The sequence below is a fragment of the Mastomys coucha genome, unplaced genomic scaffold (genome assembly GCF_008632895.1).
Source record: "Mastomys coucha isolate ucsf_1 unplaced genomic scaffold, UCSF_Mcou_1 pScaffold21, whole genome shotgun sequence".
NCBI classification, from domain to species: Eukaryota; Metazoa; Chordata; class Mammalia; order Rodentia; family Muridae; genus Mastomys; species Mastomys coucha.
The window spans coordinates 150,209,528-150,226,490 of record NW_022196904.1 but is presented as its reverse complement, the minus strand read 5'-3'; the positions used below and the strand labels follow the sequence as shown (position 1 = coordinate 150,226,490).

Below are 16,963 nucleotides of genomic sequence, written 5' to 3'. Positions count from 1 at the left end.
AAAAAAAAAAAAACTTTCTCATATATCAGTCAGCAAGAGACTCACCTTCTGCTTCAGATCAACAGTGGTGAAGAAGCATCTTAGATGAGGCTAAGGATGAGAGACGGAAGTTTGTTCTCTAACATACAGAGTCAGTTAACTAGAAAAGATTAACTCTAACTCAAGCAAGTTGTTTACTACCATAGACTTCCGTGCATGCTTTGAAGGATTTCTTTTGTCAAGATTCCAGTCACTAGAAATAAAGCAAAATGCAGTTTCTACCCTTGCCATCTAAATGACAGGTGTCAAAAAGAAATCATTACAATTCGGAATAGAATAGACTGGCTATCAGCAGTGATGCACCAGCCTAGCATGCATAAGACCCTTAGATGGATTCCCAACATGCTAAACTAAGTAAATTAATTTTTACAGCTGTCATAGAACCTAAGCCCTTAGGTGATCCTGGATGTGAAGGTCTTAGAGCTGGTGAGTATCAGCTACTCAGACCTCTTCTTATCAGGAAACTTTTTTATTCCCAGAATCTTGAGGCTGGAAAGCAAAACACAGTTAAGAGAACAGAAACAACAGAGAATATTTCAGAAATATATCCCTGGGCTTTTCAGAATCCCAAGAGAAAAAGAAGTCATGAAATAAGAAGAAACTGGAAGTCAACTGCAAATTAATATTTAGGCCTCAGTATTGACAGGGCTTGGCTGGAAATTTACTCCGAGCTAGCATGATGGATGTGTTATGTCTCTGGGAATAAAATTTTGCGTGGTTGGTGATAGAGAAGAGAAGCTAGGCAAAGGATTCTCAGCAAGTGAGCAGAAAAGAAAATGGAACCATTGGCTTTTGCTTTCCATCAGAGCTCCCTGGTACTCTGGGGATGCTGCAAGATTATACTCTCAATAAAGCTCACTTAAACTGAAAGGTGCTTGACAGAGTATCTAGAAAGTTGCAGACAAGACAGTTCAAGGAGCCAAACAGTACTTTTAAAAGAAGAGAGAAAATTAATATATACACATGCATATATATGAATATATATGTCTATGCATTCTTACATTAGCTGTAATACTAAACAGGATGTAGTGTGTCTTCCATACCATCGCCTGGGTCTTCCCTCCAGATATAGACAAGGGAATGTGAACTTACTGGTCTCATCCCTTCCACATAGTGTTAACATGGATTTGTTCTCATATTCCTTTTGTGTTCTATTCATGGAATCTGGAGTTTAAAGTAACAAACACAGAAATAACCCTCATTTTAGATGTGTCTGTTACATAACGGAGTATGATATGAATAGTTAGAGGAAGCTATATAGGGAGATTGGCATAAAAGTGATCTAGTCTCAGTAATGTACGACTTGATACCGTTAAGGCTACAGAGTCACTCGAAGGATTTACTCGGGGTGCTTTATTTCACACATTTTTCTGTAAGTTTCAAGTGTTGGCTTTAAGAATTAGGTAGACTCTGTGGACTTAAAGCAGCTCTTTTTGATGGTGTAGACTTTTCTAAGTGTTTTATAGCTGCTGTTATTTAACTTTTTGCGGTGGTGTGATACAGAAAACAGAAGCTGCAGCTCCTGAAGTCTCTATGTCCTCGAGTAGCATCTGTACACATACAAGTAACAGTCAGTTTAGAGTAACAGAGGTCATTAACACAAATAGGATGCTAAATCTATTGGAGAAAGCATTCAGATGGTCTGGAGAGTGGAAATACAGTTGGCTGTGGTTAAGCTTTTCTTAGCTTGAGGGAAAACATTTTATAAATGTCCCAACCCCCCCCCCCGCCCGACACTCACTCCAGACACAGACTCTGCAGGCATTTGGAGAAAGTACTAAAATTTGCAAGCACAGGACAATCTTCTATCCATGTAGGTTTGTTCCAAGTGTTCCTCTTTATTCGGCTTAGTCTCCTCATTAGAAAACTAAGGCAACTGGACAAAATGACCTCAAAGGGTTGTGGGGTTTTTTTTTCACTTTCCAGAGAGCTTTGACAATGCAAAGCTTGAATCCTTGTTTCAACCACTGCAACAGGAAAAGCACAGGAGACTGGCAAAAAGGAATTTCTGACCCACTATGTACTCCGTAGCAGTGCTGAATAACATGGCTGTGGCAATAGCCATTGAGCCCCTCCTCAGAGCCCAGGAAACCCTTCTCTGGGCTTCCACTTAGTAGCATGACCATTACCAAAACACAGCCAAGCACTTGCTTCTCTCCATCTACTATCCTCCCAAACATATAACTAAGTAAATAATAACAAAATGAAAGTCAGGGGCAACAAGAGACACCTGAGGAACTAGGTGGTATGGCCAGTCCCAATGCTTACACACAATGGAAGCATCCAGCGACCATCTGTGCAAGTGTAGCTTCAGGGAAAACCCACGTGTCCTCACTGGCCCACTCCAGGAGGGTTGTGTCCAAGCCTCTCTTGAAGGAAAAGTATATATGATCATGAAGTAAAAGAAAGTCTGCTCTTGAAAAAAGCCACCCAGGCCACTGGAAAGAGACGTACTCAGCCCTCATGATGCTTTAACATCACCCCATTCTTTCATCACTCATGGATTATCTTCCAACATCTGCTTAGTTCAAGCGTTCTATCTTCTACTCAAAGAAAGAATTCTCCGAGTGTGTGAACTGAGCTAATCAACCTGATTTGCCACATACTTTTGAGCTGGCTGTGATTAGAATTGATTCTAACTGCTGTGTGGCCATGAATTATTTTAGATGGTACTTAGGACACAGGACTCTGTAGCTGTTTTTAATGATCAGTCATATCTGCCATTACAGATATCCTTTAATCAATCCTTCCCTGAAGACTACTAATATCTAGTGGTGATGCTGAGGTTCCCTCAGGGGCATAATTTCCCACAATCCAGAAATTACACAAAGCACTTTGAAAATAGGAAGGCCCTAAGTAAATATTAAGGTTTCTCTATACTACAATCAGTGTAAACATGTATGTTCAGTTCAAGTGCTTATGAACATACATATCTATTTACAGTTCAGAAATGTTCATGCCATTCTTAATATAACATGCTAACATTTACTAGAGTAAGGAAATCTTCTAACACATCTTTTTGATTTTGAGTTGAAATTGTGAAAAATTGATCTTCAGTGGAAATCCCCCAGAGATATTATTTTTAGGATTAATTCTTGACTCAGGATTCAAAACTTCATAAGAAATCTGCCGGCAAGGGGGGGAGAAAGCATCGAAGCCATTGGAAAAGCAATTCCATTTTATACACTCAGCTTCAAAAGACATCGAAGATATGAAATGTTCCACAATAAGGAGAGGGAGTGATTTCAGGAAGGTCTTCTTTGGTTTACAGAAAGGGATGCTAGGACCTACAAGGTGACATTTGACGTGGCTTTTACTGACAATACCACCCAGAATTGTGTTTCCAAGCGTTCTCCTGCAGCAAGCCATGCTTTTACCTTACTCCAAGCCTTGACCTTAGCTCTATCAATTGTTGCAACGGCACAAATTTTGCTCTGTTTTCAAGTATCCATTTTTTTTGAAAAAGCTACTTAGGCTTAAAATATCACAGTGGCAGTAGAACCAAGAAATGCCTATTGATCATCAGATTGATGGAGATCACTACACTTTGGGACCACTAGCCTAGCACATGGCTATCTACCAACTAGAAGAGATTTTATTTCTGTGATGGTTAACATAGAAAGAAACCTGTAGAACTGGGAAACTGGGAAATTTTTAGGTTTTTTTTTTTTTTTTAGTTCAGAGCTGCCTTTTGACAACATGTCCTTAATACTAAAGAAGAAAAATAATTTACTGTTTAAACTTGAAACCTGGCTATGAGACCTAGAAAGACCTGTTATATACATAAGAAACTATTGACTATTGTAAGCAGGCTGTTCAAACATTTTGGATAGTTTTGTTCTGGAGTCCTTAAGGAAGCCTTATTTTAAGCTAGCTAATTAAATAAATTATTTAAACAATCAAGATATTTTATTAAGATTTAAGTTAAGTATTTGAAAATATAAATGCGATCATCCAAAGGTTACCTCTAAAATATTTTTTTTCCAAAGGTCAGAAATGTATTGACTAAACTTCCAAAACTGCAATGAGAAAGGGATCGGGGTTGCTTCCATCTAAATTAACAATCAATCCATGTGTCAACAAAATTCAGATAATAAACATCAATCCTGGTGGTGGCCCTAAGCAATTTTTATAATTAGATTCCATCATCTGTGATCCTCTAACCGTCCTCTGGGCAGGATGGGGAAGTGCAGTTCTTAAAGGGGAATGAGGAAAGATTCTGTCCAGCTTTGTACTCCATTGTCTGTGCGGGTCATGTCAGAATTCCGTGTGCCTTTAAAGCTAGGATCTGTACTGTCTTTAGCTCGGTAGGATGCATCGTGCATGAGTCAAACAGAACAAAATGTGCCAGGGAGCCTCTCAGACTTCCAACGCCAATGACAGTGTCACTGTGGCTAAACTTTCCTATGGATGGAACCGGGACAGTTAGAGATGAATTGACATTCTCAAAAGCATAAACCACAAGTTGCAAAGGGTTTGTATTCGACTTCGAATACAGCTGCCTCAACGCTGGATACCGTAAGACACTTAAGCATGCCCATTCCTCCCATTGTTCTGTGGAGAGGGTCTTTTATTTTGAAAGTTAATTTTGAAATAGAATGTTTTCATAATAGATTCTTTCTCAATGTTGCCAACCGGTTTCAAGAAAGAAAACTCTAATTTCCCAAAAATTACACATGCACTGTTGAAATAAAACAAAGGATGCATGATCCAAAACAGCTTTCAACCAGCCAGCAAGGAGAAAGCATCCTCTTAGGTAGTTAATTTGTTTTTGCTATGATTTTTTTTTAATCAGTGCAGCATAAATACAGATGCTTACATGTGCTCTTTTGATTCTTCTAAATATCTTCCCTTCTCCCCTTCTGCTGTTATATGTGGTATGGTCTTTCTGAATATGAAGAAAATGTTAAGAATTCTAATTCTCTCTTCATTCACCCTTTGCCACAGGTTAGCACTGCCTATATTAATCTGATTTATTCTATTTTCACTCTTTCGTATTTGTGTTTTGTCATACTTTCAGCACTCCATAACTAGACTATAAACTACAAACTATAAAATGATATAACTTCATATTTTGTTAGCATATTATTTTCTAAAAACTCTATAAACACTTTTGGTGCTTGTCTGGAGTAAAACAAAAATCATATTCTCTGATATGAGTTGACAATAGAATTGCCATGAAAAGCAAACTCAAAGGTCTTCTGACTCACTGGAGGGAGTGATGAAGGCCAGACAATGGACTGAGCCAATAAACAACACATAGGTTATTGTTGCCCGCAATTCCCACTGACAAGAATACAAACCATAAATGCTAAAGCTGCTGTTTCATTAAAGGCAAATGGATTACTAATACATTGACTATTTAGGCTTCAGGGTTACTGATGTTTTAATTATATTTATGCTAAAGGTTATGCATTCCAACTCAAAATTCAAAGTATCAGAAAGATCTTAACTGATATGGTCTCTTCTGGCACCATGGTTGATAAGAAACCATGGCACTATTAAACTACAGAAAGGTATAAAGCATGATTCACTGGCAAGAAGCAAAATGTGTGTTTGATTAAGTGCTTTGCCTTTTAGCCATCTGGATTAATCTATTATAGTGTATTATAGAATAGTTGCTGCCTCAAAGTATGAAGCATGGCAAACCTTGATATGATGAAACCTAACACAGGGGCTTAAACCTGCTGTCAGAGAGTCTATGGAGTTAGCCTGACATTAATTCAAAGTGAATCCCCTAAGCACTCCACATTCGCACAAGGAATGTAAACTAAACAGAATTCTCAGCCCTTCTCTAGATCCTTAAGGCAAATGGCAATTTAAAAATCCACTAATCACCTTGATTGAGGCTAAAATATAGTATTTTAGGAAAATATTTCTAAACTTATAAAAAATCTCTTATAAAAGTTCACCAAGAAGAAACTATCCCTTCTCTTGGGGGGGGAGGAGGGAGAAGGGGGTTAAGAAGTTCAGAAGTCATCCCCCTAGAGCCTTGTAGAGTCTCCACAGCGGTCTTCTCTCCTCATGAAGTTACACCTGGTTGCTCCTGGTAATAACACTAATAGCAGCCATTTTTAAAGCTAAGCTCTACTCTCCAGATCCTAATGAAACCACCTGTGGGATGTGGGATGTGCGACCCACGACGGAGACAGTGTAGCCTTTGGAGAGCACCATTTGCTAAAATGTCTAGTGAGAGCTAAAATAAGCCACTTTGGTGGAGAGGAAAAAAAAACCCGCTGAGTGGTTGGAATCAGAGCTGCAGAAGGTCATTTGCTATTTTAGGAGCTGCAAGCTGGTCCCCGTTTTATAACATCACAGCTACAAACATGAAATTGTCACCTTGCCTGTCAGTTTTCTTCCCTGCTAAAGCAGAGGTGGCCTGCTTCACATTGAACCTGACAATGGGTGGCTTGTTTCTAAACTTTGCTATATTGTTGAATTGGTATGCAAGAAGTTATTTCCCATCCGTTTCTGTAATTTTGCTTCAAAATATTTTTCATACATCTTTTTATGGCATCCAGTCTAACTGACCTTGAAAACTCCATCTAGCTATGTAAACTCTCCCTGCATCCCAACGGCACCATGCTGAAAGTGCCTTAAAGAGGATGCCTTTTTCACTTTGACTCATTGAATACGTTACAAGGAGAAGTACTCACAATGGTCAAGAAGTGTGGAACTCAGAGAGAAAGGGAAAGAGACACACATAGGGAGACAGAGACTGAGAGACGCAGACAGAGACAGAGACAGGGACAGAGGCAAGGACAGGGACAGGGACAGGGAGAGAGACTTGTAGGATTATTTAGGCACAGACCATTTGGAAATGGAGGAAGGCGGCTAGCTCCAGCCCCAGGCTTCCATAATTATTGGAAACACTACAGAGAATGACCATCCATTTTATTCCATTTTCCCCTTCAAAATTTTAATTTCTATTTTCTTATTGCCCACATCATAAGTAGAGTTAAGATTACCCTTAAAACTTTTGGGAGAAGTGTGACAATTTAATAAGATTGTTTTATATCTTTTTGCCAAAAATGACAGAGAATTTTCATAGATTATTATCTCCTGTGAATTACCCATTGTAATTTTTTGTCTCACATAGTTAAATTCATTTAGGAACTTAGAAGTTCTATTGACTAATTTTAAAGCATGGATTCAAATAAGCTTCCCCTAAGAAAGAAATCAGCACTACAATCTAAATCTAAGTGTAATGTCAATGAAAGGGGTAAAATGTATGTTCATCAACACTGAAGGCAGAGGGGATGTTCCATGAAGTTAGTAAATGCAAAATAAAGAACATGGACTTAATATTAACCTGTAGTAACACACCCAGTTTTCCTTGCCTGGGCCAGTATCAGCACTGTTCCTCCTTGTAGTTAAGAGTAGAAGACAGGATTGAGCATAGTATTTTGTGTTTCTCATCCTTCAACATCATTTTACTAGCAATTAAAGCAGCTTTCAGACTCTCAGTGAACTGAGCCACTTCTGTTTTACAGAGCATGCGTACAGGATCTTTACAGAGTGTTTGCAGCTGTCCTTAGAAGTCCCTTTCCCAGCATTGATGAATCACCTTCCTCCTCCTGGTCACAGAAAGCACAGGCTCCATGTGCCCCACCTCGAGACATGGCAGACTTTGTCATATTCCTGTTGAACTCATTATTCCAGCATGGCTCATGCCAACTCATCTTTCAACATGTACCATCTTCAGCCCAAGCTAGTTAAAGCAACCAATAAAAGCCCCTTGCTGAGAAGGAGCTGCAATCCAAGTCAGGGTACCAGATGAAGGGTGTGTGATTGCCCAGTAAGATTCCATCGCCTCTGTTCTTTCTCCTCTGCTTTCTTTGTCTGGATGTTCTCATGTGGCTGGTCCCAGAGGGGACTGCATCTGCTATTACCTTTTCTCTTTTTTTCAGGCAGGGACTCTTGAAGCTCCTTTGGCTCCCAGCAGGAACTTAGCATACTGCACTCACTGTCTCTCCTCTGTCCTTTCTTTTTGAGTCCTTTTCACAACTGCAGACTCTCAGTCCAAGAAAACTATCTTGCTCTGATGTTCAAGCATCTTTCTAAGGGACAGAGTGAGCCCTCTGACCATACTCTTTAAAGACCAAGAATAGCTTTGCCCTGTGCTCTACTAACCTGAGCCCTGAAAGGACCAAGTTAGTTTCTGCACACAGTCCTACCACACACTGCAGTGGTAGCCTCCGTTGACACGTGTAAGCCTTATGTTCAAAAGACATTTGACTTATTTCTCATCCCAGGGATGTGGAAAATCATCATCTATTTATACTGTTCACTTCTCTTAATTCTAAATGTGCAGGCTTTAAGATTATCCAACAACAACAACAAAAAAAATCAAGCTTAGTTTTCTCGAGTCTTTTGGGAATCAAGGAAGGGATAAAAGGATGTTTGGGTGGTTATTTGATGGAAGATGATAGATGTATTCATGTAAGGATGTGTGGACATTTTCAAACCTATGTATGTAAGTCAACAACAGCTAAGCTTCTGCTATTGTTAATATTTCTTGTATTACATTGTGTTCTGGTCCTGTGTTTTCTTTCGGAATTGTCTGGCACCCAAACCTACTAGCCTTCTATGTCATGACCTAGTACAATACATTTTATATCTTACCTACATTTTATCAACAACCTGATCCTGCTCACACACTCCCTAATACACCTCCTTCTCTTTGCCATAGCTGAGATCACCTTTCTGGACCAAATCTCTAATCTTCTCACCCTCCTCCTTCACAGCTTCTTCTGGCTCCTTGCTAACAAAATCTAAAAACCCAGGACAAGGACAAGTAATGCCTGGGCCTTTTTACTCAGCTATTTATGCTCCATTCTGTACTCCCATATAGCCTCATTTCTCCCCATCTCCTCCACACACTCAGTGTCACAAACATTGGACCTTTTGACAAAGAAAATGGAACTGACTCCAGAATGGTTTTGCAAACTCTTTGCAAACTAGTCCAAAGTTGTCTGCTCTTTCTAACCCTTGTTTCTGCAGTAACAACATAAAAACTGAAAGGGGGTAGTTTATTATGAAGAATGAAAGGTTGTACAAGTGTAACAGATAACACCTGAAATGACCTAGCTTAGTGTGCATGCTAAGCTCTGTCTTCTTGATATTGTCCCCTCTACCAGCATGCATCTTATAATAAATCTTATCCTCTTCCATATCACAAACCACTGTTCATCCTTCAGATTGAATATTCCCTTCTTTCTCCTGAATCTTCCCCAGACAGAACTGAGTACTTTCTCCTAAAAGATACTCCAATAAGTAAGGGCATTTATTACATAAATCCTAAAAGATGAAAATCAATATATTTTGTTTTAATCTATACTTTGGCCTGATATATAGCAGGGTTTTACTTTATTTGTTGAGTGAACATATAATAGTATTGTTTTCCAGTTCTTGAAATATTTAGAGTCTTGAAGGGTCTGAGACAGTTTCATAAAGATAACCACACTATGAGCCTGGCTAGAATCAGGACTCAACACCAAAAGGGAGAATCACAGTATGACCTGCCAGCCCTTCTGTATGAGGCTACAGAGAGACAGGAAAGCCTTCACCACAAGAGCACAGGCAACCAGGTCCTGATGTGAGTGTACACTTAACCTCCGATCTTCTTAGCCCTTCCACATACTGACTGTCCCTTCAATCCTCTCCAATATTCCTTAAAACTACAAGTGGCAGTGGCAGAAGACTAGAGGATTCTTAAACTTTGGTCCGTAGTTTCAAGAGGATAATAAGGAAGGAGGAGGACATCATCAGTTACAATGCAATTCTAAGTAGCAGTTCTAGTTTTGCTTATAAACCCTGAAGCCTGTGAGTCACCATCAAATCAGCATACCTTTGAAGATGAAAATATGTCACTCTAGGTCTAAAAACTGTAAAACTTTCGTGTTAGGTTTGCATTGCATAACTACTGGAGAACAGATATATATTTTTTATAATATAAATAATTAGACTTCCCAAATGAAATTGAAAAATAATGAACCATGACTTACCAATCTATTTTAATATAATGTAGAGAGTAATTCCAACCCTTCTTTATAACATAGGAAGGTATTCAATAAACTTTGAATGTAAGACTTTATAAGGAAATGATTTTGTAGTATAGTATGCTAAAAGGCTTGAAAGGTCAAAGTTGAAGCCAACAGAATATGTTCAACATCATAAATTAGCATTGTGTAGTGTCTTTATCTCTGTCCCTTTATAGTTCAGATTTGAAAATTGCAAGCATGTATTGAAATGTCTCCCATTAGTAATACTAACTGAAATATCAAATAACTCTCTTATGTCTCCATCCAACTCTTCACACAGCTTCCGTGGTGAGAAATGACAAAGAATTTTCTCCCAGCGATAACTGTAGCTACCACTTGCTCAGAGTTCCCAATGTGCTCATTAGCTAAGGAGAATTTCATTTTAGAAAGTTTGTTAGAAACATAGCTTACATTTTTTCGTCCCCTGTGTCACTGAAACTCAAGCAACCTCACACCATATACACCAGAAACACAGCAAGGGACAAATGGGGCATTGACATATTACTTGGAGACCTATCCTAGAGAACTAAAGTGAAACCATTTAGAAAAAAAAAAAAACAAGCTTGCATTTCCAAAAGCACCTGAAACACAAGAACACTTCTGCAAGAACAGAGTTTCCAGGAAGATGTGGTCCTCTTCATTCCATGTATACTCCACATTGCAGGATTCCTGAGTATTTTGGCTTCTCGAGCTTTCCTCTCTCTTGCATGCATTCAAACGGCATGTGGATCTATGAAGAACTTCCAGCGAGCTCCATCTGGCGCAGGTGACTCCTAGCTGGTTTTCAGGGGAGCATTCCTGTCCTGTTCCATCACTCAGCCAAAGCCAAAAGGACAGTGACTTAAGACAGAATATAAACTACAACTTGCTGGAGGCACACAGCCCAAAACACGATCTGTCACTTCCCTTTTGTTGATGTGATCATTTCCTTGTTTATAACTTTTTGACAAAGGTTTCATCACATGAGAAAAACTCTAAGATGGAACTTGATGGCTGTATGAATGAAGGTCATTACTTACCACTCACAGGTCAATGTTGTTTCATCTTAATCTGACTCTAGCTGTTAAGTGTGAGAGATACATACATAACACCAAATGGAGATGGAAGTGCATGTCATTGGGTGTTTTGTTTTTCGAAAAATGCAGAGAGTAACTATATTTCTCTAACGATGTACAAAGTAAACAAATTAGGTGTTTGCTTTCTCTTCTCTACATATACAGCCTTTCTTTTTCATTGTATTATTTTATCCTATTCTTAACAAATGAGCACAAACTTGTATATTTAATCCTGTCCTGGTATAAAATATGATTGCAGTGATTTTTCAAAACATTTTTGAGTATTTGGGATGTGTGTTAAACTGTTTAGAGATTGTCAGGCAAAAATTGAACAGTGAGGTAATTTAATATGTGTTTTAAAGGCAAACAATTATTTGCATGCTTTACAACTTGCGAGATAACCAAAGCTAATCAAAGAGGGAGATGAGAAACTTTTGACTGCAAAACGATAAAGAGTTAAGAAGTTTTAAGATAAGAGGTGGAGTTCAGATGTTCTCATATGACTGTGCCCTTAGCTCATCACCAGCTACATTCTTACAGACCATCTTCTAGAGAAATATTTAAATCACAACAACCTCAAATTGATGATTCTTTTTCTCATAGATCGAATTGCACAGAATATCATTAAGTCCCATTTGGAGACATGTCAGTACACAATGGAAGAGCTACATCAGCTGGCGTGGCAGACCCACACCTATGAGGAAATAAAGGCGTATCAAAGCAAGGTACTCCAAGAACCATGGGGAGAGGAGCATCTTTGTGTTTGCCCATTTCTGGTTTCTTCATCTCAACACTTTTGACATTTTACACCTGAGCATTCTTAGCTGTTGGGTTACTATGTACATTATACGAGCCATCCACTGCCTCTCCAGTTTCTCCTGAGTGAGAGAATCTACAACAGGTCAACCTTCACACAGTTCTAGAAACCAAAAATGTCTGCTTGTTGCCAAAAAGTTTTCTAGAAGGCAACCTGCCCTGATTGAAAGCTATGCCCCCATTTGAATGACCGGGGCGATGGTACCTGCATCAGGTGTTTTGGGTCTTCTCATGGTAGCTATGAGTTAAGCCAAGGAGCAGAAGATATTAGATGATCGTTACAGAAATGGTACCCAAATGTGGGTAAACAAAAAACAGGGAACAGTGCATTCTACATTTGTATTCTTGCTCAACATTCTGGGTAATAGCACTACAAAAGAGTAGTTTACCCCATACCATCAGTAATAATCCTGTTTCTCTGAGTACACTAGACATATTTAAGGGATGAAGCTGCTCCTAGAGGCTCAGTATTTGTGTTACTTGATTTCAGGGCTGAGGTTGGCAACCACAAGATCTACCATTTGGTGGGAATTTAGTAAAATAAATGTGTTTATCGAAACATATGATTTAGACAACATGTTGATCTAATTCTTGCTACTTTTACATAATTATGAAAACAGACATAAGAAGATCCACAAAAAGCACACTTCACAGTCACATAGATTTAGTTTCTTAGTTCAAAGAAAACAACTCAAGTATTAAAATATGTTTGAGGTTCTCTACTACTTATTAGAATTACTTGACTTGAACTCATCTTTCCTATGGAATTTCTTTTATACAAAAACAAAACAAACAAACAAAACAATTTATGACTCAAGTTTGGTGGCTTCTGCCAATAATTCTGGCAGTCCGGAAAGCAGGACAGAAGGATCTTAGGAATCTGAGGCCTCCTTGAGCTCTGTCTGTATTTTGTTCTAGGCCAGCCTGGACTACATGGTGAAACTCTCCCCACCCCCCATAAAATAATCGACAATCAAAATATCAGAATTTTTTTTCTTAAATTCTGGGAAAAGAACACAACATAAAATATTATGTTCAATGTCCACCAGGCTCCCATGAAGACAGAATTACGGCGGATGTTAGGGTCGAATCACTCACTGTTTCTGAGCACGGGCTTTGTTTTCAGCTAGCGAACTAAAACTGAGTTTGTTACAGTAAGAAATGGAGAAAACAGTGAAGAAAAATATTTATTTTGCATTCTATAAACATCGGTTCTCCTAGTTTAGCTCTGGTATATTGATGGTCGAGAACAATGGAATTCACGTAATCCAAAAAGAAAGAAAAAAATTATCACTTCCCACCTTGGGTGGCAGTGACAAGTGGGGTGGGGTGGGGCATGCGCATTTCATCATCTCCTTGGAAGGTGGTCAGTTCAAGGGCTGTGTCCTCTCTGCTTCAGTCCAGGGAGGCTCTGTGGCAGCAGTGTGCCATCCAGATCACCCACGCCATCCAGTACGTGGTGGAGTTTGCCAAGCGGATAACAGGCTTCATGGAGCTGTGTCAGAACGATCAGATTCTACTTCTGAAGTCAGGTGAGCCTTGTGACTTGTGGGGGCTTGTTTCAGACAGAGACTGCTTGGCCCTCAGCACTTGGAGGGTCCAAGAAAATTCCGCTTCCACAGGTAGGTCGTTTTAGCCACCCACACAGTCACCTAACTCCCTAAGGAAACTCAGTAATAAAAATGCCCTGGTATCCATTCATTTCCCCCTTTGAAGTCAAATACAATTTTGCTTATTGAAAAGTAGAGCTATTAATTGCGGGGGCTGAGATGCCCAGCCTGACAGGCAGTGAAAGTAATTAGCATGTCAAGGTGGCTAAATTGCTGAGCTGGCACTAAAACCAGCTCCTTGCCTCCTGCAAGAGAACAAAAACATCCAAGCTGGCTGAGCTCAGCCTCTGTGGTCACTTCCAATCATTTTAATGAGAATAGCCCGAAGCCTGGATCTACTGGAAGAAACTCTGTGTTGGGATCCTTCCTTCTTCTCTGATGTTCTCTTTAACACACAGGAAATACTGAAGATGTTATTGCCTTACAAAAAAAAAAAAAAAGTACTTATGTCTTTCTTGGATCCTTTTGAAAAGAAAACTGGAACACAGTAGCATTTGGGTTCATCTTCCAGAGCTCAATCACACTGAAAAAAACATCCTTTTCCCATGTACATATTTCCACATTTACATGTGATGCTTCATTTATTCTTAATTTATGAGATTGGTATCATTTTAGACTTGAAGCAAAGATGATAAAGGTCAAGAATACTAAAAGGTTGTGTTCAATATCATAAACCATAGTAAAGCTGGCATTTGAACATAGGCCACATAGAGTTGTTATAGTAACATGATGTTGTTTCTTTAACCAATGATAGAAATGGGAAAAAAACTCTGATCAAGCACTGATTCCAATGTTATCAGTTATCTAACATCCTAAAATTTTGTTTAATAATCATTTATTTATTTTGTTCTCAAGGCTACAGTTTATAGAACTCAGAAGAATGGTTTGTCCCTACTAAGGTGTGCACTGAGACAATTACCATCAGGACAGGAGAATCCATTTTATTGCTCACATGGGGGACAATCTGCTGGTGACAGAATGGTATCCATCGGCAAAGGCTCTGTGTTGTAGCTTCTCATGCTGTCACTGTAAAAAAAAAAAATGTTTCCACAAATGGCCTGGACTTCCAGACAGTATAGTCACTGGGCTCCAGAAGCCAGAATTCCAAAACAACATAGAAAGTGTTCTTATAATTTTCTGACATACCTTAAGAAGTCGCATTAGGTTATATATACTATTCTCTATCAGTTAATGGTATCATGAAAGCATATCCAGGGTCAAATGTACTAGGCATGACTTCTACAATAAGGTTTTGTAAGCATATGGAATAGGTGACATTTTTGTGACTCTCATCAAAAAATAACATCTGATCCATTTGAAGTTATGGCCTTGAAGAAACACCTTAACATGTCAGTGTTCTAACCTTTAAAATAAAGAATGGGACTAGAATCACAAACTAGGAGTTGTATCAAACACAGGAAAGGAGCTTTTTAACACTTCACAGATGCCTCCAACATCACAGGCTGTGGAATTCAGTCCCATTAGAAGGGAACCCAGTCCAGGGTATTTTTTAGTTTCATATATTACCAATTCGTGGATAATATTTGGGGCTATTGAATTACATGATCATTCATATCTTGCCTCCTGAATAAATGTTGTCTTTGGTATAAATGTACTTAGCACTTTAAAGCCTCCTGTAATTTCTGTTTACATGAATCTATGTGAAATTCACTTGAAATGGTCATTACCAGCAGCAGCTAGGATAATGAGTGTAAGGAGCCCCCAGAAACTGTCTTCCATAGTGCAGATGTGCAATACACGCTACCTGTTTGCATGGGTGTCAAGATGACCACACTGGGTTGATATTTGTACACCTTCTCCTATCTTTATACCAATAGGCTAAAAGTAAGGAAATTCAGGAAAGCATAGGAAATAAAACACAAACATTATAAAGTGACGGCATAAGACAGGTACCATAGATGCAGCCACATCAGGTGTAAGATCTTCACCCAAGAATTTGGGACTCTGGAGTGTCTCACCCTTAAATAGGGCAAAGTTCATATCTTTAAAACATGGAGAGACTAGGCAACAATAGTGCCTCAGGCTATAAATGCTTGTTGAGAGGACAAAGGCAATAGACTAATTCATTCACTAAATGTTTTTTTTTTCTGACACCCTCCTCTGTCCTCTGTGAGTACTGCACTCACATGAACATGCATGAGCATGTATGCACACATATTTCTTATGTTTTTCTGGGGTTTTATTTTGTATTTTTTTTTATTGGATGTTTTCTTTATTTACAATATCTCCTTTCCCAGGTACCCCTCCAAAAGAAAAAAGAAAAAGAAAATAAAATAAGAAAAAAAAATAAAAATAAATTAAAAAAAAACTAAAACAATTCCCTGTTCCCTCCCTCCTCCCCCTCCTTACCACCCCACCCTCTCCCACTTCCTGGCCCTGGCATTCCCCTACACTGGGGCATAGAACCTTCACAGGGCCAAGGTCCTCTCTTCCCATTGATGACCAACTTGACCATCCTCTGCTATACACATGGTGCTGGAGCCATGAGTCCCCCCATGTGTACTCTTTGGTTGGAGTTTTAGTCCCTGGGAACTCTGAGGGTACTAGTTAGTTCATATTGTTGTTCGTGCTAAGGGGCTGCAAAGCCTTCAGGTCCTTGAGTCCTTTCTCTAGCTCCTTCATTGGGGACCCTGTACTCAGTCCAATGGATGGCTGTAAGCCTCTACTTCTGTATTAGTCGGGTACTGTCAGAGCCTCTCAGGAGACAGCTATATCAGGCTCCTGTCATCCAGCACTTGCTGATATCCACAATAGTGTCTGGATTTGATGACTGAACATGGGAAGGATTCCCAGATGGAACAGTCTCTGGCTTGTCCTTCCTTCAGTCTCTGCTCTATAGTTTGTCTCTGAAAATCCTTCCATGAGTATTTTGTTCCCTCTTTTAAGAAGGAAAGAAGTATCCACACTTTGGTCTTCCTTCTTCTTGAGTTTCTTGTGGTTTATAGATTGTACTTTGTGTATTCCAATCTTCTAGGCTAATATACACTTATCACAGAATGCATACCATGTGTGTTCTTTTGTGATTGGGTTACCTCACTCAGGATGACAATCTCCAGGTCCATCCATTTCCCCAAGAATTTCATAAATTCATTGTTTTTAATAGCCGAGTAGTACTCCATTGTGCAGATGTACCACATTTTCTGTATCCATTCCTCTGTTGAAGGATATCTGGGTTGTTTCCAGTTTCTGGCTATTATGAATAAGGCTTCTATGAACATAGTGGAGCATGTGTCCTTATTACATGTTGGAGCATCTTCTGGGTATATGCCCAGGAGTGGTATAGCTGGGACTTCTGGTAGTACTATGTCATATTTCCGGAGGAACCACCAAACTGATTTCCAGAGTGATTGTACCAGCTTGCAATCCCACCAGCAATGAA

General features: G+C 39.2%; 1 protein-coding gene across 2 annotated transcripts in view; it reads left to right on the top strand.

Moving 5' to 3' along the window:
- The window catches only part of Rorb (RAR related orphan receptor B), a 184,243-nt gene that overhangs the window by 140,727 nt on the left and 26,553 nt on the right, over positions 1-16,963 (top strand). For both annotated transcript variants that reach the window (XM_031389894.1, XM_031389893.1), the window contains exons 5-6: positions 11,741-11,862; positions 13,353-13,485. In XM_031389894.1, coding sequence (XP_031245754.1) covers positions 11,741-11,862; positions 13,353-13,485 — 255 coding nt within the window. The remainder of the gene's footprint in view (positions 1-11,740; positions 11,863-13,352; positions 13,486-16,963) is intronic.